The 27,040-nt window shown below is 41.2% G+C and overlaps 2 protein-coding genes across 9 annotated transcripts in view; one reads left to right on the plus strand and one right to left on the minus strand.

The window, feature by feature from the left end:
- The window catches only part of lrba (LPS responsive beige-like anchor protein), a 185,419-nt gene that overhangs the window by 45,877 nt on the left and 112,502 nt on the right, over positions 1-27,040 (minus strand). For all 8 annotated transcript variants that reach the window (XM_051384753.1, XM_051384755.1, XM_051384754.1 and 5 more), the window contains 4 exons: positions 7,902-8,019; positions 7,586-7,688; positions 5,227-5,342; positions 4,936-5,048 (listed from right to left, as the gene is read on the minus strand). In XM_051384753.1, coding sequence (XP_051240713.1) covers positions 4,936-5,048; positions 5,227-5,342; positions 7,586-7,688; positions 7,902-8,019 — 450 coding nt within the window. The remainder of the gene's footprint in view (positions 1-4,935; positions 5,049-5,226; positions 5,343-7,585; positions 7,689-7,901; positions 8,020-27,040) is intronic.
- mab21l2 (mab-21-like 2) lies at positions 24,549-26,435 on the plus strand. Its single transcript, XM_051384771.1, has one exon. It carries the CDS (start codon positions 24,972-24,974, stop codon positions 26,049-26,051), a length of 1,080 nt encoding a protein of 359 aa, XP_051240731.1. The 5' UTR covers positions 24,549-24,971; the 3' UTR covers positions 26,052-26,435.

The raw sequence follows: 27,040 nt of genomic DNA on the forward strand, positions 1-27,040 counted from the left end.
ATCCAGGGCCAGGCACTGATATTGATCTGTGCTATGGCTACTGTTTTGTGTGGGTGTAATGGGGCATGCTTTTGTACATGTATTTGTGTGTAGTGGGAGTGATGCACGCAGGATTTGTGCAGAATTGGATGCTTTTTCAGTTTATTGTGTGCATATATTTTGTAATTTTGTAAATAGCGTTCCTGTGTGTGTGCGGATTTATACGGCAAAATGCCTCATGCAACCACACTGTGTAGCTCTGCGTTGACAGTGATACACTGTGGGCTTCCTCAGGGCCACTGGGGGTGGGTGAGTACACAGAGTGAATTATACATCAAGCCCATTGGTCTGATTTATAGCCCTAATAACAGTCGGCTCATTAAAAAAAGAAAAGGGAGAGGAGGCATATAAAATAAAAAAAAAAGACTGAAAGTGCCACAGTGACAGAGAGAGAGGGAAAATTGTGTGTAAGCGCATGTGGGGGCTGTTGGTCTGCGCCAGCCCGACATTGTTTACTGCTGTAAATTACTGTGGGGCTAGCGCTCTCAGCTTACAGTAGCTACAACAGAGTGGCGGTGACGGCGCCGTACATCAGAGCAGAGCGCCCGGCAGTGTGCTGATGAAACGCCTGCTGCCGCCCCACCACAGATTGGCCTAATATGTCGTGGCAAAGAATAGCGGTCTGATGAGGACTCTGACAAATGAACCAATCTCGTAGTTTTAATTAGACTAGAGAGTAAGCTACAGAACAAAGATGTGCAGGCACTTTGAATGGGTAAACATCAAAGAATTAATCTTGGAGTAGTCCTAATCAGTTCTTCATCAAGAGTGGAGTGGTGTTACAGAGCCATTTAAAGCTACTGTGAGAAAAATATCACGAGAAATAATTACAGTAGGCTGATATCTATTTTTTTTTTTTTTTTACATGTTTTGTGATCTGATCATTTATGATCAGATTATTATGACATCAACCTATTCCATGCAGAGACAAGAAAAGTCTCCAGACTGCAAAGTCAAGTCTGCATCAGGGACTAAATGTGTCACAAAAACATTAAACTGATAATTGAGATTATACGCAAGTCTCCCTGACTGCCAACCTACCTGAAATGTACTTCATAGTGAATGTGTTCAATAAGTTAACTTGGTAGCCTCCCAAATTATTCTCAGGTTGAGAACAAAAATATTTTTAAAATGTATACGTAAACCCAGAGGAAAAACACCTTGAGGAACAACAAGGATCTTCCTGAGAACTATTATAAGAACATTATCCAGGGCTGCTTTGCTTTTAAAACAATAATAGGCCACCGGTGATGAAGTATAATGGCTTACCGACGATTTGAGCATCACTTGGGCTTTGAGTCATAAATCAAAAGAGCCTTTTGAAAGGAGTGTTTATGTATAATGTCCTATTTAAACAGTGAAAATGGTGTGGAGGGCCTGGGGGATAAACATATGGGGCGCGTATGGTGAAATCAATACACCATTAGCTGATGTGGCTGTGAGTAGTAGGTTATAACACAAAGGTACAGGGAACGCTCAATAAATCCTCACTATTTCTGTTGCTATGTAAATGTAGACAACCTAATCTATGGTGAGGGGGTTAACAACTCTTTTAATTGTTTGTTGTGCTTCATTTAAAGCCGTGCAACAGAATGACCATGCTTTTGCCTTCAGTGGAATTGTATGACCCCACTGACCAATTATAATCATGCTACAGATATCTATATGTAGGACAAGTGCAATTTTTGGGGAAATGCGTGACAGTGTGCAGAACTGAGGTATACGAAAGGGTACAAGAAAAAGAAAACATAGGAGGGTTACAACACTTGCAGACAGTTCTTGTGTGTGCTTATCGTGACTACAATGTTATCTCGGGGGTCAGCGTTTGATGTCAGGTTGAGGTTAGAGTTTATGATAAGAAAGTCCCTGGGGTCAGAACGGCTCTGGCAGCAGGGAACATAAATTCTGTGTGGCCTCTGTTGTGCTGGGGATGATGACAGTGTGTGACACACACACACGTTCATGGCAATTTGGCTTCTCAATGTCACTGGAGGCTTCTCAGATGACCTGTTTCTGTAAGAGACAGGCACCAACGTGACATAAGGGGGGGGATAAGAGAGATGTGGATGGTGAGAAAGAGAGACAGAATGAGAGGCAAACAGAAAACTGAAACAATTAAGATGAAAACAAAGCAGGAGGTGGTGAATGATGCAGAAACGGACATACAGAAAAGTAAAGTAACTCTGAAGGTCAGAAAACATTAGGATGAAAAGAAACACAGAGCACAAATGATTGCGGGTGCAGAATTGGGGGGTGGGGGGCTGATCTGGGGGGCTGTGCAGTGCCCTTTTCCAGACACTGCAGTCTGCCACGGTCCAGTGGTCATACACTGATATCACACGTGTGTCAACAACATGAATAAAACAGATGTAATAAAGATTGGCCCCGCTCCCTCCCCTCCTTTTTCTCTCTGTAGCCTTTCTGCTCTGAGAAAAGAAGCACGAGGACGGCAAATGATGTTGTTCTTCTCTTACACTCTCTCCTCCTCTTTCTTTTGCTCTTAGATTGTCTTTCTGTTTCTCCTCCTTTCACCCATCTCCCCTTGATTCACTTGGTCCCCGGGGCTGTGAGGCTTGACTGAGCACAGAAGCTGAGCTGTCCAAACTCCAGGGCAGTGCAAAGGAGAAGAGCAGGAGGTAGAAATGAGCTAAGAAACTGTCTATATCTTTGTGTGAATCTGTGTGTGTGAGTGTGTGAGTGTGAGTGTGAGTGTGAGTGTGAGTGTGAGTGTGTGTGTGAGTGTGAGTGTGAGTGTGTGTGTGTGTGTGTGTGTGTGTGAGTGTGAGTGTGTGTTTGTGGGGCAAGTGCAACTGTCACATCTCAGCCTACTGGGCAAAATGAAGCCAGATAAACAGAGAAATTATGCAGCTTCATACTGTGGAGAAAGCTACACTGGGAGGGATAAAAACAGAGGATAGAGACACAGAGGAGCAGATCGGAAGTGAAAGCAGGACTGGGGAGAACCTAAGGGACAAGGTGTTGACTGTTGGGGTGTTTGAATCTGTATGACAGGGCAGTGTGAAAGAATGGAAGTGTGAGTGGATGGCTCATGTGTTTGTAGTGAATGTGCAGGGCTACTCTATTGCATTGGGTTATAATGTGCAGATTTTTGTTCTACCCTCCATTTTTATTAATTTACTATTTCAATGGACTTGCTGATATCACTGGATGTTCGAATGTAACATGCACAGCCAATAGCCACTGCACAACCCACAAGAGGTTATGGGATTACAGAGCTTCCAGCACCACCTATTTCACAAGGTTACACAAATTAATTTAACCCTTCTCATACATACTCGTAAAAATACAACAGGAGAGCTCTGGTAGATAAAAAAGCTGTATTTTCTGTCAAAAAAGTGTCTGTCAATGCTCAACTTCTGCTGAAACACAACATTAGGAAATCCACTGTATATGATTGTTGGCCAAATTCATATTTGTTTGCATTGTAACATGAACGTCATAATGCTCCTGTTAATCTTACATTCATCAAGATGAAGGATACAATTATTTCTGCAAAATTGAATCTAATCTTCCTCACTCATAGTACTATAAACCACTATGCATCATTTTGCCATTTAATAAATGTTAAAATGTATGGTTGTTTTACACAAACTGGACTTCATGGATTTTATTTTATTGCCTCACCCAAACCTACAGCAACTTACCCACACCAACACAGCCCCTTGTGTCTTGTTTTTTTTAAACAATGCTATTTTTTTACTTCAGCCTAACTGTAAAATGTTCCATTCTGTCTCACTAGGTGAGTACCCCCACCTCTCCCTCACCCTGCATGAACATGGGATGCTCCCAGGACCTGAACAAATGCCCTCAAGTGCAACTCTGAAATGCATTTCCTCCAACGTATCCCCCTGTCCATTAACACATGCCTTTTTGTTTCCATGGCTGATTTATTCAGTCATTTCGGTTCCAGCAGCTAGACAGTCGCTCAATCATCTCACTCTAAAACTAATCCACTGTCCTCCCACCACTGGACAACATTACGCACAACTGATGTTCAGTCCGATGAGGGGAGCTGGCAAGCTAGGGATTATGTTTTTTAGCTTTTTTTCTGTGTGTGGAAAAGACAGGGAGTTCATGCAAGTAAATAATTGAATGTCTACTTACAACATGGGGGGAGGATCTTTTAAGCAGTTTCAGCTGTGTGAGTGTGTGTATTTATGTGCCAGGAGCATCTTAGGGCAGGTTTCATTGTTTCAAGCCCAATCACTTGATGCCTGGAGCTACCAGGGAGTATTACTTCACTTCCTGGGGTGTTGCGGAAGGTCAAACTTGAAAGAATTAAATTATGAACTTTGAATTATGGACAGAAAATGACAGCAGCTCCCAGAAACGACAGCAACTACATCGGAAAATGAGAGTCAAAGAGAGAACATGAGCAGCTCAAATGTGCTTTGACTGCAGCCAGGCAGGGTGCCTCAACTAACACAAGTCAAAAACTAATCACACCAATTATCTGTAATGTATATCACCTGTAATTTGGGGAAAATCAGACACGGCATCACCCCAATTTCTCATATTTGCAAAAACTTGAAACTGAGCAAACCACTGGAATTAGACTGGACTTGACAACATACAGTAGTTTAGAAGTAATTTCTAAGAAACACAAAAAGATTTGTTGTATTAAAAACCCAACAAATACTTTGTGATTGCTTTTGAACTTTGCAGATAGTATATACAACCAAATATTTCAGCAACTGAATGAGAAGGACAGAGCTACACTTGTGTAAAGATAGCAATGCTGCTACTACCTAAATGGACATTAACTACAAACATACACACACCAAATATTTCCTCTTGAGTGCCCTTCCTCTCTTTTGAATATAGGAAAACGAAACAAGTAAAGCAGGAGGAGAGGATCTGCCTTGAGTGTCTTACCTTGGACAGATCTCTGAAGTTGCTGGGCAGAGTGAGGTCAAGTTCCTCAGAGTCGTAGTTGGTGATAACCCAAGGGAAGACCGGGTACTGGTTAAGGTCATTAAAGGTCCGACCTGGGTAAAGGGAAAGAAAGCGAGAAAAAAGAGCGCCACAAAGATTAAATGAATCATGGTATCAAGGACTAACAACACAAGTTCAGAATTATTTCTTCGTTGGTGTACAACTCGTCTACTAGCAGGTCTGTGCCACAATCTGCAATGACATTAGACTGGTGTTGGACGGTGTCCTCACCAGAGATAGTGTTGAGAAAGATGAGGTACTCAAAGTTGGATATCTCGCGGCGTTGCCAGCGCTGGGTCATGTTGGCTGCCTTGAATAGCTGCTTTGGTGTGGCCAGAGAGATACGTCTACAAAGAGAAAGACAGAAAAACAGAAATTATATATGTAGCCAATCAAGTGTTTTTTTTTTGTCCTGGTGAGAATGGAGAAATAGTGTGAAGTGGTACAGAGACAAAATCAGTCACCACATCAAGAACAGTGCTTAGCAGACTGGAAAAAAGCCTCTGGCTTTTATTAGACTTTAGTAATACAAATGTCATTACATGAAAAATCTATTGAATGTACAGTCTTGCTAATTAAGAAGACAAATATGCAATAAATTGGGTTGAATACACATATTTGAGTGCATGTCCAGACGCACGCGCACGCACACACACGCACACACACACACACACACACACACACACACACACACACAGAGCCCAGAGCATGATGTATGCAATAGGACAAAAACAAATGACCCCCAATCCAATTAAAACAAAGGAAAATGATGGAATTAATCACTGTCAGGGTGTGAGATTATAGTCATTAGGCCCCTCAAAGGTGAAAATATGACTTTCCACATACGAGTATACTGCAAGACAGTTTTTTCTATATTCTGCACTATCACCAAGCAATAATGTGCTTTAACATACTTTATATGTAGGTTTCTGTATTTTCTTTTTATCTCCCATAGATTACATCACAATTAAATGTAAACATTAGGAGAGGAGGAAAGACAGGAGGTTCTTGATATTGCCTCTAATGTTTTAAAAGCAGTAGGATTACATCCAATTAAGAGCAACAATATTAAATGGATAATGGATAAGTGTGGCTGTGCAATTATTATAGTGGCGCTCTGGACATTAAATAATTTGTGCTGTGCTGGCTGTATGAGCTAGTGTGTGTGTGTGTGTGTGTGTGTGTGTGTGTGTGTGTGTGTGTGTGTGTGTGTGTGTGTGTGTGTGCGTGCGCACTGAGCTGCCCTGTACAGCTGTCCTCAGGTCAAAGAGGCAAGGTGTCCCTGGCCTGCAAACAAGCGTGATTAATGAATCTAGCACAAACACACACACATTTTCTCACCATAACTTGTGAGTGTGTGTGTGTTATATTCTGGTACACACACTGTCCTATATCCACACTGACTCATTACTGGACTTTCTTACTCAGACGGATTACATAGCCTTCAGTATTCACTGTTGCTACGTGGAACATTTTTTGTTTCCTAATATTGAGAAAACATTTCCCATAGATCCTAAATCTTCCTGTCTCACACATCATACCTCCCCCAAATATTCACGTATCTCACCGGACAACAACTGTCTGAGCTCAGATTAATGAAGACAAAAATTTCACAATATGCACTATGAAACTGAAACAAATCCCTATTGTATATGGAAAGATTTATACTTTATAATGATAAAAACTTAAAATGGTATTCTTCAGTCTTGCTTAAACTATATTTGTACTCTCAGAAAGGGTCTGTTTGAAATCTAATGCACAGAAACCTACAGTTATCATGTCTACTAATTGCACCCAAAACACTGGGAACATATTTTTTCTTTGTGAGGTTTTCTCCATGTTTGGTCAAGTTTTTCCTCATCTAAATCAAGGGCCTAAGAATAGAGGTTGTCATATGTTGTATATATTGCATAAAGTCATTTAAGGCAATTTTGGTTATATAAATATATTGACCTTAAATTGCTACCACCATACAACGTATCAAACTAAAAACTTTATCTGGCATCACATAATTAAAATATGCCATAAAAGGCACCATTTAGTGCTTTTCTAACTTCCTGGGCACTACTTTAATTTCTTTTAAATTTCCATCGTATACTGGGGATACACAGCTGGGTTGAGCTTGGCTTCAGCACTACCCGGACGCAGAGTAGACATGATGTGAGGAAGGGCGGGGAATGGTGGGGGTGTGCCCTGCAGGCTTACAAGCAACTATTTGGTTCACACTGATGGAAATAAATAAATGAACTGCACTATGTTTGTGCGAAGCCAATTATGTTTGGAAGGTGAGGAGAGAGTGGGAGGGATGGACAAATCAGTGACCCAACCCCTGTGTGCATGTGACAGCAAGAAAAGGGAAGGTGAAAATTCAGTTTGGAGGTCTGTGGTGTATATGTAACAACAGTGTTAATGTTCTCTAACCCCATTTCACTTCCTCCAGCCAACGTGTTCTTTCCATATGTTTAATATCCTGATCTGTTCAGATGTGGTGCTGTATGTATGTGTACAGAGAATGTTTAAAATCAGAGAATTCATCTTCATAATTTGCTTATGCCACTTAAAAACAGTTACTATGCATTTGTGTGTTCACCTGGTCTGTGGAAGACCAAAGCTCGTGCCAACCCCAACACGAGGAAGACTGTGGACCACCTTCTTGACAGTGGCTGCATCTGGGAAGTTCAACATGACTGCCGCTGTGAGAGGCACAGAGAAACATCCAGTTAGATCAAGGATTATGTTCATAATACTTATATGGGATAAAATCGCAACACTGCCACTGTACTCTTGATAAGAATGTTTCCAATATTATTCCATAAAAAGCACAATAAATGTGTACGTATAGCCATCAGGGTTACAATAAAAAGGTGAAATGGTTACATATAGGTAATTATCGAGTGTTGTCTTACTTCTGTTGGCCATGAAGATTTCCAGAGCAGTATTCTGCAGTAGGTAGCGCCTGGAAAAGATGGCGCGAATCTCTGTGAACAGCCATTTTCCATGAAGACCTTCTGTATAGGCTAGAATCTGGAAGACAGGACACAGAAAGAAAAAAACAAAAGGAAAATTAAAATGGAATAAGGAAAGGATATTGACAAAGATAGAAACCAAATAAGGACAGAAGAGATGAGAAAAAAGGAAAGCAACGGAAGGAAGAGCAGACAGGAGGCTAGGTTAGTTCATTTTTCACACAGTGATGGCACGACGGCCTGAACAGCACGATTAATGTCTTATATTGATCAGCTGCAATGAAAAAGAGATTCCTTCAGCAAGAGAATGGGAGCTATTCAGCTGGAAGGAGTGAAGGAAATATTTAGTTCACTAAAAGGTAATCCATATTACAGCGTACAGGTGACTGTATAGGAATAGGCAGAGAAGTACAATAAATACAAAAATATATTGTTTTGACACAAATATATGAATTGGTCTGAAGCGACAGGAATAAGGTTAACAGCCAATTTTATGCTTAACATCTGATTAGACTATTTTCTGTATTTTCATGGAGATAACTGACACAGGGGTCAAACATTATTATGTTAGCCAGCTCCAGATTTAAAAATGCTTCGATGAGCTGAGCTTAATCTGTCCCTTGGAGACTGTGGTAGCTGTCAGAGTAACGTGTTCCCATGGCTGCCACAGTGCCTGACAGATCCATATGCTTGGCCCTGCCCCTGTGATTCGTACTCCTACTAATCCAGAGTTTAGATTTGCTACTAACATACTTAGACCTGCTTTGTTAACTAGGCTTTTGTCTCGACCTCTGATTTTAGTTTCAAAAGCATCCTCTGACAGGCAGGCGTACAGGGATACGGTAGAAAGGTAAAAGGGACAGTTTAGGTTGTCACAGCATGGTTCAGAGGCTGTGTTATTAATCAAAAATATTCAAATGTGAGCTAGCAAGCTAGGCCTAGTGTTAAGTTAAAGCAGCTCATTAAAGGCAGAGGACAGCAGAGGGGACCAGCTGAGGCCTTTGCCAAGCAGCTGAGGACAGCCTTTCCCTCGCTGTCTCTGTAAGGAATAAGACCTGCCTGCATCACAGACTCACTTCAAAGTCTCTGGAGTTCAATTAAATGTGGATTAGTGGCTTGGTGAAGCTCGATGGGGCTGCATTCGCCAACCTGCTATCTTCCTTAACAGGGACTCAAGATGACTATACCAGTCACCGTCAGCCTGTAGCCAACACCGTCACAAAGATAGTGCAGCACTCACAAGAGTAAACGATACAATTTCTCATCATTAAGGATTAAGTAGGAGGAAGTATTTCATAAGGAAAACTAAAATATTTACGGGAAGTAAAAAATTTTTGTAGAGATTGTAAATTTCAGATGTTTTGTTCTACTTAAATTTTATTTACACTGTAAGTGTAACTAGCACAATGCTAGACACTTAGGTCAGTGCACATGGCTCAGCAATAAGGATTGCAGAGGGCTAGTAAATCTGGCACTGAATGGTAAAAAAGAATAAAACACGTTTTTCTTTTGCGGAGCTTATGAGGGAAGTAACTAAGGAGTGAGCCATCTCGCTTTCATCTCATCTCTGCTGAGAGTTGCACATGAGCAGTACCAATTGGGCACTCATAATGGCAGCGGGTAGAGACAAGTTTATTATTATATACTTAGCATACAGACACGAGAGAGGTAACAATCTTCTCATTTACCTTTAGTCAGGAAACTTTTTCTTTAAAGTACCCACAATGTATTTGTAAAAATGGTATTTACTCCTGTAGTGTTAAAAAATAACACATGGATTACAATAATATACTGTATAGACTGACTATAACTGTCTGTTTAGACAGACTGCTAGGGACACAACTAAGCACAGCTTCTCCTTTCCCCTAAACGGTCTTGGTGCAAGTTCAGGCGATTGAATTTTGATGACAAACAGGCTAAGACACCTGATTCGTTTTCTCTACTGACAGACCTGATATCAGATTACCATGTCAAGAACCCTACAAAGATCACAGTACATGCCATACGAGACCAAAGATATTTTGATACTATTTTATCTTAAATGTTTAAATAAAAACAGCTCATCTGTTTCTATCTGATCAAAAATGAAATTCCTGTTTTCAGGTGTATGATGAGTGAATGCTTGGGGAATAACCTTTCACCTCCAAAAGGGAGTGGTTGACTCATTTCATCCCCAAGAGTACACTCATAGAGCTCCTGACGGATGTCAAGAAGGTGCCCAGGGCTGATGTGATAAAGTTGCAGTCTCTGATTCCACAGATAGATTTGACAGTAGCGGAGGCAGCCAGATATCATTTTTCCCTGGACCAATGACTCTCCTGGAACGCTGTAAATAGCACTCTATGTTCCCGAGATCATTGTCCCTATCGGCAGCGCCCTTTCCCTTGCAGATGAAAAAGCTGAGCGGGTGACAAGGAGCGTGACAAACTATCCGCGCTGTAATGCTCCAGCCGTTCTGACCACGTCTGGACAAATTACAATGGTGTGGAGGTTATTGTCCGAGCTGGAATTATGGCTGCACCAGCTTCCTCTGTGATAAATAGTAATGGTGGAACTGAATCAGTCAGGCTCAAAGAGATGATAATGCTACAGAGGCAGAAGAGTAATTTTTTAAAAAAAACCCACGAGAACAGACTAACGCTAGATCTTCCATTTACATTATACTGTCTGAAAAAAGGGGTTTAAAAATGATAAAAATAAAAATGAAAAGACTAATGTTGAGAAGAGCACAGAAGATCCCATACATGGAACATATGAAGGATCAGGAGCTTATATGTCAACATGATTGGTTGACTATAAAGCACAGTTTTATTGATGTTTCATTTCATGCGGAACATTATCCATGGATTCAGGTCTGGTGCGTCCTGAGATCAATTTCAAAGCGTCACGCGGGACGACACAGCCAAACAGAAAACAAAGGAACTAGTCTTGATTGCAATGCTTTCTCTCTGTCTCTCCCTCTCCATCTCTCCCTCCTCCTCTTTCAACCTGTTTGTGTGCTGGGCTGCTGCTCATTTCTGAAGCACTGTCGTTTGTCTTTGTCAGATGCCCAAAAGACTGCGGAATGAAGAGGGACACATGAAGAGGGGCCGGGTGACTGTGGCTACGGTGTGTAACCACACACACACACACAGAAACTGTCACCGCTGAATCTCGCAGACAGTCCTTGCCAGCGAACCCTCTACACCACCCTTTCCTTTGCAAACCCAGTTCCTTTACCAACCACTGCCTCTTTAGAAACATAGGTAAAGTCAAGTGGAGGGAACATGGTGACACAGATGGCATTTAATTGAAACTGCACTGAATTGGGGGAGAGTTAGGGGAGCAACAGACCAACTATCAGCAGCGTGGTTCAAGATAGATGAGGCTCTCAACTAGCTTTGCTGTCGCCAGGCTGAGTGTGTGTGTGTTTTTGGGCTGATAAGACCCTTGAGCTGAAGAGGACAGAAGCCACTGCCAATTCCTTATTTATCATAAAATATGAAAAAAGGTCTCACCAATAGTATTGTTTTTCTAAAATAAATGCTTAGAACTGCACATAAACAGTGTGCGACGAGGAGTATATGCATATTTGCTCGTTCAGTTTATTACGGTGTGCATGCTTGAAGGAAAATGAGGTGATTGAAGTTCAATTTGTTGCCTGTTATTAAGTATTTCCGCATGGCTGCCTCAGTTAAAGGATAATGGATGAGGGATTTATTATTACCTTTTGGTCAAATGAAGTGGTGTGGGAGATAAGGTGATGAAATTAATGAGCGGGAGGAATAGAGGTGATCCATCAACATCAAAACAGAGACGAGGGACAAGCGGTATTGGGAGAACTTGATAGAATTTATATAAAAAAAACCTGTGGCCTTATCAGCATGTAGAGTTGTTTATTGCTTTTCATTTCCCAAAAGCTGTCTACCTCCCACCCCTCGACACCCACTACTCCACACTTCACAAAATGACTTTTACACGCAAACAATGGACTGAGGTTGCCGACTTGCAAGACTTGTATTAATTAAACGAGACTCCCTTTGATTTTATTCAAAAGTCACAAATGTAAACCACTGTGTACAGGTGCATCAGAGCTGTGATATTTGTGACTCTTTCTCACTTGACTAACCACAGAATCTAGCCATCTACAATAACAAGAAATTCAAGTAGACCGAGACGCTGACAGCGCTTTTACTGCAGCAGCAAATGGGAAAGAAAGTGCAGACAAACACAAGCTGACATTTAAGGGCTTTTTGACACTCTCATCTGGTGCATTCACAAAAATAATACAACTCATACTTATAATCCGACTCTCCACTCTCACTATTCCATACCCATATTCTTGTTTGCCTCCTCCCACCCCCCTCGCCTTAACCCCCCTCCCCACCATCTTCTGTTCCACACTGGTAAACGAGGCCTTGTCACCCCCCATCAGTAAATGAGTTCATCGGACTAATGAGCAAGCAAAGGGCCCCGACACACTAACAAGGGTCTGTTGGCTGCCTGTGCCTGTGGACCAATCAGGACCCTCATCACCGTTGACACAAAGCCTCCCTGAGCCCTCTGGAGCCAATTAAGACAGATTTTGCTTTTGAGATTGAGTGATAGCCAGAAAAAAAAAAAAAAAATAGGAGGAGGGAGTAGGAAGGACAGAGTACTGTACTGCAAAATGCAACAGAAAGATGCATCAACATATTTTCACTGAAAAGATTTCTTAATGTGTGTTCCAATCAAAAGCCATTACAGGTAGAAGGTTGGTGAGTAGCTGTTCGGAGAGCTGTGCTCGGGGTAGAATAGGCATTCAAGAGGAAAACTATGCTCTCTCACCTCAAGAACCTGGGATCATATGACCTTAAGACAGTACAGCCACATGACTCTACTTTCACACTCCAACAGTTATCCTGTAGCCCTCGTGCTTCAGCAAGAGTATGATTTAACCAAGTGGCCATGACACCATCTCTGTCTAGCCCCATGCTCCAGGATTGTTAAACTATGGTAGTAGTAGTAAAGCTGGGCAAGAAGCGAAAACATTGACATATAAAAAGGGACAAAAGTGATATATCTAATCATAAACCAATCCAATTCAAGGTTACCAAACCCAAGGGAACTTCTTTGAAAAATTAGTTTAACATTTTGGGAAGTACGCTTATTCAATTTCTTGCCTAAAGGTAGAGATTGATATAGTTAGATTGATTTCACTCTCATATGTAATTCCTGGAGTTTCACTGTATCCAATCAAGACATAGTCCTGTACACAACCCCACAGTAAAACCACAGTTGGTATGGATTACACAAGATATAACATGTTAATTAGTGAGTTTTAGAGGTGTTGGTAGGTGTATGTGACCTTAGAACAACGGCAGGCAAGCCTGTTTCCAGTCTTCATGCTAAGCTAAGCAAAGCAGCTACAGGTTGTAGCTTCATATGGAATAGATGGTTATAAGAGGAGTATAAATCTTCTCCTTAACTCTAGGCAAAAAGTGAACAAGTGATTTCCTAAATTTAACAGGAAAAAATACCTATTAATAAGCAGCCAAAATATATTATCCATTATACCTTAGGTTTATGAATAGGAAAGAACAGACTATGCTGTCAGAATATTGGATATATTGTCCGGAGGCTTCAATATATGTAGTATAACCAATGACTAGGCATTAATTAATTCATCGTGTAATTAAATCAAGATGTAATCGCTGGTCACACATAAAGCTCTACTTGCCTTGAGGGAAGTAAAGCAAACTACAAGGTCCAAAAAAATAAACACAACTAAGAAGCTGCGTTAGAGTGTGAGAGAATTAAAGCAAAATAAACAAGCCCAGCTTGCAGCAAGTGTAGGGTTATGAAGCCTACAGGCTCAAAAGCATTCAGTCCCAAACGTCACCCAGTAAGAGTTTGCACTCCCTGAATAAAGTCCCCTTTGAAAGGATCTTTGGGGCCACTTAGTCTGAATTTAGCCTAATAAGGATTAAACCCCTTTTTGGCCCTTTTCACTGTTTGCCAACAGGTTAGCCTTTTCTCCTTTCCTTTCCTTGGCTGCTTAGCCTTTTTGAAGTGGGAACAAAAAAAAGGTCTTGTGTGGATTTAAGGAAATGCTGCAGTGGTCTCGGGGTTAATTGGTAGAAAAGTAAAGAGTTCAGTGCAGTTACTCATTAAACATTCAGCCTTTGGGCATAAGCCATGAGGATGAAAGCCTCAGATGGGGCCTGACACATAATAAGATACTATAGCAGTAGTAGGGATAAACATAAAAATGAGGAATTCATAATTGACAATATGACAATTTATAACTTCTAAATAAGATATTGCGACATATTTTTTGGCTTTCAACAACAAACGGTCATGTATTTTGGCATAGAAATAGCATTAAGAGATGTAAAAGTATATATATACATTTTATAATATTCAAGATCAGTGCTTTTTTACCCCATCAAAGAGTGGGGCCACAAAGGGCAGAGTTAGTGGCTCATGGGTGATGGGGAACAAAGGATGGATAAGGCTACATAAGTGAAGGGAAGAAGAGTGTGAAATGCAGCAGACATCCACAAATTGAGAAGATCCCCTCTGCTATCGTTTCTTTATCGTGTATAAAACCTATATCGTTAAAATTCTACATTCAAAATGGATTCAGGTCTGAATCTAACTTGAGACAATGCAATAAAGAAATGTCATGGCATAGATTTACATAATGCACATAGAGCTAAACTTAATACATACTCAAAAATCACCTAAAACCAAGATCAGTTTCGCACTAGGATATAGTGCATACGTAAGACACCTGCAGCTACATATAAGACCTTAATAGCATTGCTGGGCACCTGTTGAGATTGCACTGAAAGGCCTTAAATACATTCCTTGATTTGTCAAGCTCATCAGTCAACACATGCACATCAGGAAAAGGTGAAAAAGAATGTATGTATATGCTTTTCACCAATATTCAGAAAATCAAGGAGACAGCCCAGAGCCACCACTGAGGCACAGTAGCTGTTTCAGACTCAATGCTTTTGCCCCCCCCACTCCTATAAGCTGCCGTGGCAAACATCAGACAGGTTAAGATCGCTGACCGGCTCCTATCGCATTCTCCCCGCTTTCCTTCAATCTCTCATTTTGCCATTTAGTGATGGATAGGCTTTTTTGGGGTTGGTGTGAGCCTTCGCTGAAGTAAATTCTTTTCTAATCCGGCTATTGTCACCAGCTTAAGTGGGTGTGGGGTGAAAAGTACACCCCTCTTGGGGAATTCGAGGTTGGTTGTCCGAAGCGAAAGAAGAGCGAGAGAAAAGGACTTGTATAAAAGGAACGGCTGTGGAGACTTTTGAGAATTTGAAGGTGACTCAATTGGAGCTACAGGTTTATCAGTGAGAAGCATTTTGAATTACAACTGTAATAGAGTGAATTGAATTAATAAGCATCTTGATTAAATTAAAATACAAATTGAGTACAATAAGATTTCTTTAGATGTGCTTATATTTGAGGTCTGTCTTACTATGTATGCCCTATGTGGTTGTAGGACTGATTTTCTTCTGTGTTTGGGCATGGAGTTCGATTCGGAGGTCTAAGGATAGAGGCTGTTGTACAAACTGTAAATGATTTATGATTTGGGATTTTGATGCTGTAAATGGAACTGACTTGACATGACTTACAGTATATTTGATTGATTTTGTGGATGGAACAAGCATGACAATTTTGACATACGATTGCCTTATAAAGTTGTTAAGGCAAACATGTTAACAGTTATTTGCACATCCAGCAAACATGGAGGAACATTAGCATGCATTTGGAGTTGTGCTTTGGCCACCCGATGACTTCAGTATTCACTCTCCTTGTTGCTGTCATATCTGGCTCTCAAGCAGCTAAAGGCTTCACTATGTTCACCAGCTAGTCTGGCTATTTACCTGCCTGCTGTGTCGGAAAGGACGCTGATGAGACACTGAAGCAAAACAGTAAAGTTGCAAGCTAAAGTAAAAAAAAGTAAAAACAATTAGCTAAAAGAAGCTAAAGCACTCCACTGAGAGAGGAACTACAGTTATCTGTAGGTTTGCCACTATAAGCGACCCCTTTCCCCTTTATGTGTCATTTTGATTCACTGTTAATACAAAAAAACAAATTAGTGCAGCTTTAAAGAGAATAAAATAATTATTGATAGCGCTTTTGACATTTTATTATTCAATTTAACTCATCCTCAGCATTTCATTTTATTATACAGATTAAATATGACTGTGATTACTGGTGTGAAACAAATTTGATGTGCATCATCTTTTGTTATTGAGATGTTAATAAGATTGATAACTAGTGGTTAAGAGAAGTAACTACAATAAAACGTATTTATCCTTTGCTTTGATTTGTAGTATTAATATGTGTCCTTATCATATGTGTTCTGGAATTGATTTTTATTTATACTACATCTTATTTTACAGTCTTGCTTCTACAGAGCAGAAGCAAAGCTCGGTTGTGCTGATGTCTGCTAGAAAGGAGTCTTGGATGAGTAAGTAATCTGCAGAATGTCCCAATGGAAGTGCCATTTCAACCAGACTGGATGGGTCATTAACCATAACGGCAATGGAGGCACCGAATTCAGCAATGTAACATTCTGCCGAGATGTCTTTACACATCAATGATATCAGCTTACGTTATAAAAACAAATACATCTGGTTAGAATTTCTCTTGATTTCTTTTTGGAATCAGTAGCTATACTAAGGAATATTATGTCTTAGTCCAGTTATTGGCCTTTGTATTATGAGACATTCTATGATTAGAAATACAGATAAAAGGAAGCTCAACAACACACATATTTACTCAAATTATACGACATACGGATCTAGTTTTATCATCTGAAATGCAGTACAGACCTTTCTGACAAAACAAGACCACATTTACAATTCCAATTTCCAATATGCTGGGCTGGACATCGATCTTTCAATTGGAGCCGGGTGTCTCTCTGACCTCAGCTGAATAACAGAGGCTTGTGTGAACAGCAGGTACACAGGTGCTGATTGTAATATCAGTAGCCTACCAGGCAGACTGGCATCCATAAACAGGCCTATCCATCAGGCTGGTGTGTTGCCTTTGACACGTGTGTCAGAGGCGGACGAAGGGAATAAATGATGGAGAGAGGGGATCAATCAAAGGAAGGGAGGGGAGGCACCTGCCCCCTGACTGGCCCAGTCAAGCCCAGAGATGGAACATGATGGAGGGGCTAGGCTCAGGTGCAAAGAGGGGGGTGGCAACTCTTTGTCTAGAGGTGCTTGGTTAAATGTGAGCCAGGTCTCGGCCACAGTGGTCTGTGGTTGTGTTAAGGTCCAAAGTCAGGTCACAAACAGAGGGACTGTGAAAGACTACGCATGTTTATGAGTGAAAAGAGATTAGGTAGTTGTTTGTGTGCTTGTGTGTGTGTGAAGGAAGAGCAACTGGGAGGGAGACATTAGTCATCATTAGGTGGCAAGATGGCACTGTTTCTAATGGTTCTTTATGTGATTGCCAATGTGGCAATCGTCTTTCCTCAACCTGTCCTACCTGGTTACCAGTCGCTGCAGAGATTCATCAGCCTGTTTTATACAAGAGTCATGGTTTACGTCTAGTCAAGAGTGAAAAAATTAAATAAAATCTTTTGAACTGAACTGAAACTACTACTGCAAATTAAAAAAATAAACTGCAGGGCATAAAAATCTGATGGTTAAGAGTCTACAGCCAGGCTCTGTGAGAATGTACTCAGTGCTCTGGACAAAATGGGTCATCAGCATGCTAACATGCTCAAAATGAAAAAGCTAAAATGATAATGTTTAGCAAGTATAATTTCTACCATGTAAACCATCTTAGTTTAGCTTAGTTTGCTAATCCCAAAGCCATGAGGTTGAAGGTTGAATGTCATTAGTTTTGAAAGTATTTGAATGAATGCTCATCATTACACAACTCTTAAAAACTCCACTGGCCACTCATCTGGCCAGAGGAGTGCTGAGCTCATCCCTGCAGTACGAGTTCAGCATCGATAATATTACCCCACTCAAACAACTGTTTCACAATTGTCAATGTGGTTTGAGACTCAAAAGGGTGAGGAAGTAGTGGTGGGGTGCATATGCATTTTGTGTGAGGGAGACAGAGAGATAAAGGACAATAAAGAAGGTAACAAAGGCTAAACTGCTCTACTGGGAAACAGAAATCCACTTCGGGAAGCTTTAAACCTTTATTTGGCCTTATCTCCTCTAATTGGCCTATATCATTCGTAATTGTTTGCACATGTCTCTATGTTGGACTGTAACTTGACATAAGCAGTGAGGCAAAACAAGAGGAGCAGTATCATAATAATTGGGTTTCCTGATGATTGCATGAGCCAAAGTGGGCCATAAGGGGATGGTGTTTGAGATTAAACTGATCCTGGATATTGAGAATTTAAGGATGAGGAAAATCCGAGAGGGACACATGACAGCTTTGATGCTAACAAGTCCGTCTATAGTAAGGTAGTAAGTAATGTTTTCCAGGTGCTATAATTACTGTACCTGGAAAGCAGGGAGAGGCACACAGTGAAAGAGTGAAGGAAAGAGGGGAAAGAAAGTGAAAGAAGGTCATCCCAACCCATCACTCCGCCAGTTGTTGTCGTGGTGTGGGGCTGAGCGATTTATTGACCATCTCAGGATGCACTCTGTCAGGGCGGACGAGGTGGTGGAACGTCATGAAGGAGAGACAGAGGGAGGGAACGAAGGAGGGAAGGAGGCCAATATGAATGAGTGAGAGTGAGGGGATCTGTTTCCTTGGGCTCATTGATAATGACATACCTGCTTGGGCTGTCCGTTAGTCCTATAGCACACACTACTTAGGCTCTAACTGGAAAATCAATAGGCTCCTCTCTCAGAGACCTCTTGCTGCCATGGCTCTCTGTGATTGGCAGCTGCAGCCGAAGGTCGTCCCTGGCGACCATGAGAGTTTGGCGGAGCGAGCAGGGGGGGTGGGGGTTCAGTCCGAGCAGTTTGACACTTTAGGGAGAGCTTAACGATATGGGACTGGTCGCTACATAACACCAGGGTGGTTTTCTTTGACTGAGTGACCATCCATTCAGCCACTCCAGCTAACCCCGAGGAGCCGTCACCACCCCACTAATTAGAGTTACCAATGTCTTCTCAATGGGGGTTTTATCATTGCGTAGTCCAAGGTTGGACACTGACCTTTAGGAAAAAGTAACTGGTCCTCTTTCAAAAATAGTTTTCTATTTAGCCTTTAGCTAAAACTTTTGGAGATTAACGGACATGTCCACAGGATTCAGAACAAGCAGCACAATTTAACTTGAATCTTAGTTCACATCTGAATTTTGTATTACAGTGAGCTTTTGTATACAAACAAGCTGAAGAGGTCAAAAGGAGGCAAATACAACATATTATGACCTGTTAACATACAAATAAATAACACATAAATAACTTTTCTGTGATCTGAGGCAGGTATATTTGACCCATTATTTCAAATCATTGTATCAGTGGGTGAAAATTCCTTCAAAAAATACAAATGCTCATTAAATGTATACTGTTTCCCATTAGCATACTATATACTAATAGTATATAGTACAGAAAAATACTTATGTCTAAAGTATATGCAGTGTATTAATATTATACAGTGCAATACTTACAGTTGGTGCAATTATATGTACTTCACTATTATGTACTGACAGGAGACTAAAGGTTTTTAGCCAACTTCTATCTGTGACTTTAAGATTCAAATGACAATTTCAAATTTTAAAAAGTCATAAAAAACAAGCAAAAGGGGTTTTAAAAGTATTTCTAACTTACTTTCAGTATTATCAAACCATTGCTGGAGCTGTCACAATATTGTCCAAAACGTTTAGCTTTTTCATTTGTGTGAAATGGATTACTGGACGTTCAAAAATAAGGACTTTAATGTGCATTCGAGCATTTTTAAGTATACAGTTGTTATGAACATACTACATACTCAAACCACAGTTAAAATTAGTAAATACTAGTTTATGATACACTCAGACCAAAGGAAGGTTCCTCCAATCAGGCTTTTGCTGGTGTGTGCTTGGACCAATCAGCTGGAAGTAGAATGAATTTTACTTCCTCATTCATGCAATATTAGTAGTCTCCAGGAGTGGCTCTGCAACAATAACTCCACATGCAATATTGATGGCTTGTGTCTAAACACAGAGAGGGTGCTGCAAAAACACACACACACACGCACACACTCGCACAGTACAGAGACAGGCAAACACACATCTGCTTCGTGACTTCATCAGTTCTGCTCTCAGCCGAGCAGATGCAGGGGCCTGCCAGGCAATTAGTTGCCTGCGATGATTTTCTTTGAGCCCTCTATGGAGGGAGCAGCTGGGTCCATCCGGGTTTGGGAGACAGCGACAAAATGTGTGAACAGCATCAAAAATGTACCCGCCCCGTTTGCATGTGCATATGTGCATGTGTGTGTTGTTAGGCAGTGAGTCACTTTCCCTGCACCTATCATGTTTCCAGAGAAAGGAAAGGAAAAAAAAAAAAAAAGAGCACTACCTAAAAATGCCAGGCCTCGACATCCCCCTCCCTTATCACTTGGAATTACAAAGCACACAAACTCAAGTAGACAGGGGGCTAACAGTTGCACATTGTGTTGCAAAACAAACATATTTGTAGTTGCCCTGTTCAAATATCAATGCTATGCTATGCCTGAAAATATAGCCATATCATTAAGAGACGTATTGCAAGTACCAAGGTTGTTGTTAATATGACTGTGCACGACTCTGCTACAAATTACTTCAGGAGACTTGCACTTTGAATTCGCTGTATGTACAGTATATATACACTGGTAATTCAGACTGAAGATTCAACAAGTAGATTAAATCAGACTGACCAAATTATCAATTTTACCACAAACATTTCATGACATTCATGAAACAAGACCCTCATATAAGGGACCAAATATGTTTCAAATATATTAAAAAGATAAATTATGCCTTTGAGGTTGTTTTCCTAATTGTAAACTATGTTATGAAAACAGTCTAGTAGACACAGTAATGAGCCACCTGGGGGTACCCAGCGTAATCTGGTAGGAGAGGAGAGGGAAAAGAAGAATAAAGCTCAGAAAGTAGGAAAGACAGACAGAAGAAGAGCGAGGGGGGGGAGCGGTGAGGTTACTCATCAGCTGGCAGAGATTTGCACAGGCATGGACACTGTTTTGTGCTCGTGAGGGGATCACTGTGGAGTCGTCACACAGACTCAGATCAAAGAGCTCTCTGACAGGCCCCTGATCTTTTCTCCAGTCAATATAAACCAGGGGGAAACTCTTTAGGAACCACAGATAATTCTGAATGTTTTCAGGAGATAAAGGGCACAAAGAAGTAGCAAGAATGGATGAATGAGTGAGTGACAATCAAGTGGTCTCTGTCATATATATATATAGTCTTTCTACAAGGGGAAAAAGGGGGAAATAAGTGAAAAAAAGAAATAAAAGAGATTTGATTAACTAAAAACTATCCCAAATGCTCCCAAAGTTGCTCCCAGCTGTCCCAGCAGTGTGCTCACCCTACTTCTGTTTTCCACCTAAGACTGTAACGTGAAGCTAGGAACCCGAAATGCAAATACACGCAAGGTAAATGCTCACACAGTTTTCTGAGATATGGATGACCTTTCCATTTCAACTGGCAAAATAGACAGATACAATAAAACCCAATCGACTGTATCCACTCCATTCTACATTGCAATAAAAAACGGACACAGTTGCGCAGGAACATGTGGTTTGATAAGTGGGCCAAAAAACGGATTCATAATGTCTTTATAAAGCCTTTGTCGCTATATATTTCATTAAGCTACAGTTAGCATGTCCTTCATAATATTTGGACATTTGCTCTCCAAGTAGTGTCAATTAATCTCTCTGGAGCTGTGAGCCTGATAATAAACAGTCATCCTAAAATCAAACAGGCAGACATTTTTTCTCATTTATTTCTCTCCGTTTTTATCTTTTTCTTAATTCCAAACATTGGGATAACTATCCCTTTACTTAAGCATTATGCTGAGGGAAGGAATGCTAGTTTTCACATTTCTTTTCAATTTCATAACAAATGAAGGTTGCCAAGTCAACTGTTGCTTGTCTTGCAGCAGTTTCTCTAGATACTCTAGTAGTTCAAGGGAGACTATCCAAATGGATGTTGTGTGTTCATTTAGCCGCTTGTTCATCAAATTCAAATGTCATGACACACCAGCAAATGCTACTCAGTTATGTTTCCCCTTGAATGTTTTTTCTTGCTGGGGACGGATGAATCTGACACTAAACCTCTCCACTGAGACCAAAGTTAATTATAACTATTCTAGGTGGGAAGACGAGCCCTGCTAAGTCAACCCTAATGAAGACTGTGTACAGTATTCATCCCCAAACTGTGTAATTAAAATACTGTATATAATACAGCGGTTTGTGTGACAAGTTCCTGCCTTTGACCTAGATAAAACTAAATTAATGCTATTAACTTGTGCATCTTGAATGTTTTTACATTGACATGGGCTCAAATATTCAGCAGGTCTTACACACTGAACTAAATAATAAATTCCAGAAATGTAATCCTAAATTTTGACTCCCTAAAGCCTCATCGGTACTTGCAAAAAGGCTACATGATGAAGTCCAGAAGATGTGTTAACTATGAAGGGGGGCTCATTAATCTTTGCCTTTTCTGAAATGTTTGTAGCTTATTTCAGAATCCCTTGCATAGTTGGCTACTTACTTCATATCAGTGAGCCGATTTCTGGAAATCATTGCTGAATCAATAATCTGCATTATGTAAAATTAATTCTAGAACAAGTGATATGGAGTTCACACATATTTTTAAACATTGTATTTGCACAAAAATAGCCCTGGTTTGGCTTTTTATGCCCTTTGAAATAAGGTGCATATGCAGCTTGCGATGCAAAGCAAATATAGTACCGACAGTTTCTATAATGTAGCTATGCAGGCAACTACAGTCGGCTTTATTGTCTCTGATCAACATTTCGAGGAAGTGATTCAAGATATTACAGCTGTGGTCTCTGATGATTGCTGTGGGGCTAATTTATTTTGAGAGATTAAAGGGGATGATTGGACTATATAGAACAGCTGTAATGTCACTGTGATAGTGAGGAAGTTCAAAAAAAGATAATCACTTGAAATTAAAAACACTAATTTAAACTGAATTACAAAAGCCTTGCAAAGGAGAGAGACTTGAGAAAATGTCCAATTAACGCCATGTAATTTTACGCGTGTAATGACCGCGACCTTTCTTAAGTGGAAGAGCGGACACGTGTTACAGGACTGCAAAGGGAACAGGCTGCAACAATAACTTCAAGAATATCATATATGGCTTTCACTGCGGATTTTTTTTTTTCTTTCCAGCATGCTTACATTCCTAAATATGTCTCACACCGCAGCCCTCGTCTGTGGGAGAAACTAATGGCTTCTTTAGTCCTCCAACATGAAGTCTGGGTGACAAGGGGACTTCAATTACAACCTCGGAGAGACCCCCGGTTAAATTATTCAGCATGAACAAGGTTCACGGCGATAAACCCACGGGTAAATTAACGCGCGTGTATTTGTGTGTATGTGTGTGTGTGTATGTGTGTGCGCCTTGTTTTAGTTATTTGACCCCAAATTATCGATTGCGTAAATGACACTAAATGTGCAATACTACTTTAAGTCAGTTGATTGGTTAAAAGGCGTATCAGGTGGGTCGTGTTAATTTGTCTCATCATTTCAGGCTCAGAAAAAGCTTGAATCAGAGCGGCCTAAACTGCAGGTGCACTGCACACATTAAACCTGCATAAACAAAATTATAATGGAGGAGCAACATTCAACGGCATTAAATATTCATCGTTTATACAGTTATACAATTATGGCATGAATGGGCTAAAAAAAAAAAAACACAACCGCCAAAGGAATTAACCAGAATAAAATGGAATTTATTATTATATTATATTTCTTTCAGTTTTAATTTAATTTACATAATAATGTCGCCAACTGATCGTGCCTCATGTTAGATGTCTAATTCAATAAAAAGGGGGAAAATCACACTTAAATCCGTAAGTTTTCAAGATTAAGCTAACACAGCCCACCAGAGCTTTTATGATAAAAGTACAGGACATGCTGCGTAAGTCAGTGGATAAGAATAAATTATACTTGCTGCTTTCAATGAGAGGGAAGAAAACCCTCGCAATTACTGAGCCTTTCAAGAGATGAGAAAACACGCAAAAAAACACAATCAATTAAAAGTTGAGAGAAAGACAGAGAGACTTATCTGCAGAATACAAGCTAAAGTTAAAGGCTGTCACTCACACTGTCTATACACTCCTAATCCTCAGAGCGCACCGGGAGAAATACGCGCAAGGAGCAACACCTTTCTTTTAAAAAAAAAAGAAAAGAAAAGAAAAAAAAATGTTTTACTGCTGGCTTAGAGAGTATACACTGGAATCCGCCCGTATAAACCTAAAAAGGTTTGTGTTTTCCTCTGTCGATTTGGGAGCAGCGGACAGCTCCGTGCGCCCAGATGCTGCTGAGGCGGACTGGAGCTCTTCTGCTCTGATTGGCTGCCTGCACTGACAGCTCTGCACATGATTGCAGGAAGAGAAGCCCGACCCCCTTTTCACTCTTGCTAAAGGAACCATTCATAAACTACACAAGTCCAGCTCACAGCTGAGTGTGGACGAAAAGTGAGCAGGGGCACGGAGGAGAGAATAACAGCGAGAGGAGATGCACGGTCACAGACGATGTTTTAGCCTTTAGCAGTCTGCAGACCCAGGACACGGATGGTGACCCGCAACCTGAATATGAATCTACCTAGCCGTGCTGGAAGTGCTCATGACTTTGACTGATATTTAGCAGGCTATTACGTTGCATCCCTATCCGTTTCCTCCTCCTTACACTGACGTCCATCCGCTGCAAAAGCAAAAAAAAAAAAAAAGCAAAAAAAAAGACAAACTTTGATTACACACTTTTCCTGCACGGGGAAGCGCTTGCCTCTGGCTTTACCGGTAAGCATTGGATCCGTCAACTTACTGCGACTCTCCGGTGTACAGCCCGGACCTCTGCCCTAACATGATTGCGACGCAGGCAAAGCTGGTTTACCAGCTTAACAAATATCACAACGAGAGATGCCAAGCTCGCAAAGCGGCCATTGCGAAGACTATACGGGAGGTTTGTAAAGTGGTGTCGGATGTCCTGAAGGAGGTGGAAGTGCAGGAGCCGCGGTTTATCAGCTCCCTCAGTGAGATAGACGCGCGCTATGAGGGGATGGAGGTCATCTCCCCCAATGAGTTCGAGGTGGTGCTTTACCTCAACCAAATGGGGGTGTTCAACTTTGTGGATGACGGCTCCTTGCCCGGCTGCGCGGTGCTGAAGCTGAGCGATGGCCGTAAAAGGAGCATGTCGCTGTGGGTCGAGTTCATCACCGCCTCGGGGTACCTGTCAGCCAGAAAGATCCGCTCCAGGTTTCAGACTCTGGTGGCGCAGGCCGTGGATAAATGCAGCTACCGCGACGTGGTAAAGATGGTAGCGGATACCAGCGAGGTCAAACTACGGATCAGGGAGAGGTATGTGGTGCAGATCACCCCCGCGTTCAAGTGCACTGGGATTTGGCCTAGGAGTGCAGCTCAGTGGCCTATGCCCCACATCCCGTGGCCTGGTCCTAACCGGGTAGCAGAAGTTAAAGCCGAGGGTTTTAACCTCCTCTCCAAAGAGTGCTACTCGTTAACGGGGAAGCAGAGCTCCGCAGAGAGCGACGCCTGGGTCCTGCAGTTTAGCGAGGCCGAGAACAGGCTGCTGATGGCCGGCTGCAGGAAGAAGTGTCTGTCCGTCCTGAAGACTTTGAGGGACCGTCACCTGGAGCTACCGGGACAGCCGCTCCACAACTACCACATGAAGACCCTGCTGCTGTATGAGTGCGAGAAACACCCGAGAGAGACCGACTGGGACGAGTCTTGCCTCGGAGACCGACTGAATGGCATCCTGCTGCAGCTCATATCCTGTCTGCAGTGCCGCAGATGTCCCCACTACTTCTTGCCAAACTTGGACTTGTTTCAGGGAAAGCCTCACTCAGCCCTGGAGGCTGCTGCTAAGCAGACGTGGAGACTAGCGAGGGAAATCCTCACCAATGCTAAAAGTTTGGACAAACTATAAGGTGATTGTCGAGACAGAGCCGAGAGACATTTTGGGATAAAACTTCAGAGAAGGACAAAGATGATTCTGCAACCGATTGTCCAAGTAATGTGAAGAAAAAAAAATATCAGTAACAAAATAATGCAGCGAGCAAACCACAAAACCCTTTTTAAACGGAGCAATTGGGCCACTGCCAGAGAGAAAGTGAAGGTACATTTTCAGATAAATGTAATAACTTTTAGTTGTCTTCTTTAAATGTTTTCACAAAGTGAAGAACCTTTTATTTAAATATATGCACAAAATCGTTAAGTGAAAGAATAAAATGTAGCGTGCCAAGTTCAATTTTTTTCATTATGTGACTTTAAAAAAAGAAATGTTAATAAAATGTTGCAAATTAAATTACAACTTGGCCTCGTGTCTTGACGTGTTTTGACAGCTGATATGACAGGCAAATCTGTTGCATTTTATTTTGCTATTGTCTGATGAAGAGAATCAAATTATTCCTTACAGAAAGCAAACCTGTGGTCAACAGTGGAAACAGGAAAACACGCTTTTTTGCAAAAAATTAAGAATGGAATGTGCACAGTCGACTTTAGGCCGTAATTTATTTTTACAGTGTGTCACAGGCTCAAACGGATTTTCGAATGAATGTAAATCAACGGACTGATGTTAATATATTGGCCTGGGAGCATCTCTGCTCTCAGTTTTCACAGCAGCACAAGCAGAGAGAGAGAGAGAGAGAGAGAGAGAGAGAGAGAGAGAGAGAGAGAGAGAGAGAGAGAGAGAGAGAGAGAGAGAGAGAGCCCCTGCAGCTACACTGAAGCTTTAATCTGATTAATGCGGTTGATCTGTAGATAATGCACTGTAGGAGACATTTATTGTCACGAGTATTTTAATAAATTCTGACATAAATGTGGATGTTTTTAAAAAATTAATATCTTTAAATACACAACTATACGTATTTAAAAACAAATAGGATCGTTTCATGGAGACTTAAACTGCACCGACTG

The sequence above is a fragment of the Dicentrarchus labrax genome, unplaced genomic scaffold, assembly GCF_905237075.1.
Source record: "Dicentrarchus labrax unplaced genomic scaffold, dlabrax2021, whole genome shotgun sequence".
Lineage (NCBI taxonomy): Eukaryota > Metazoa > Chordata > Actinopteri > Moronidae > Dicentrarchus > Dicentrarchus labrax.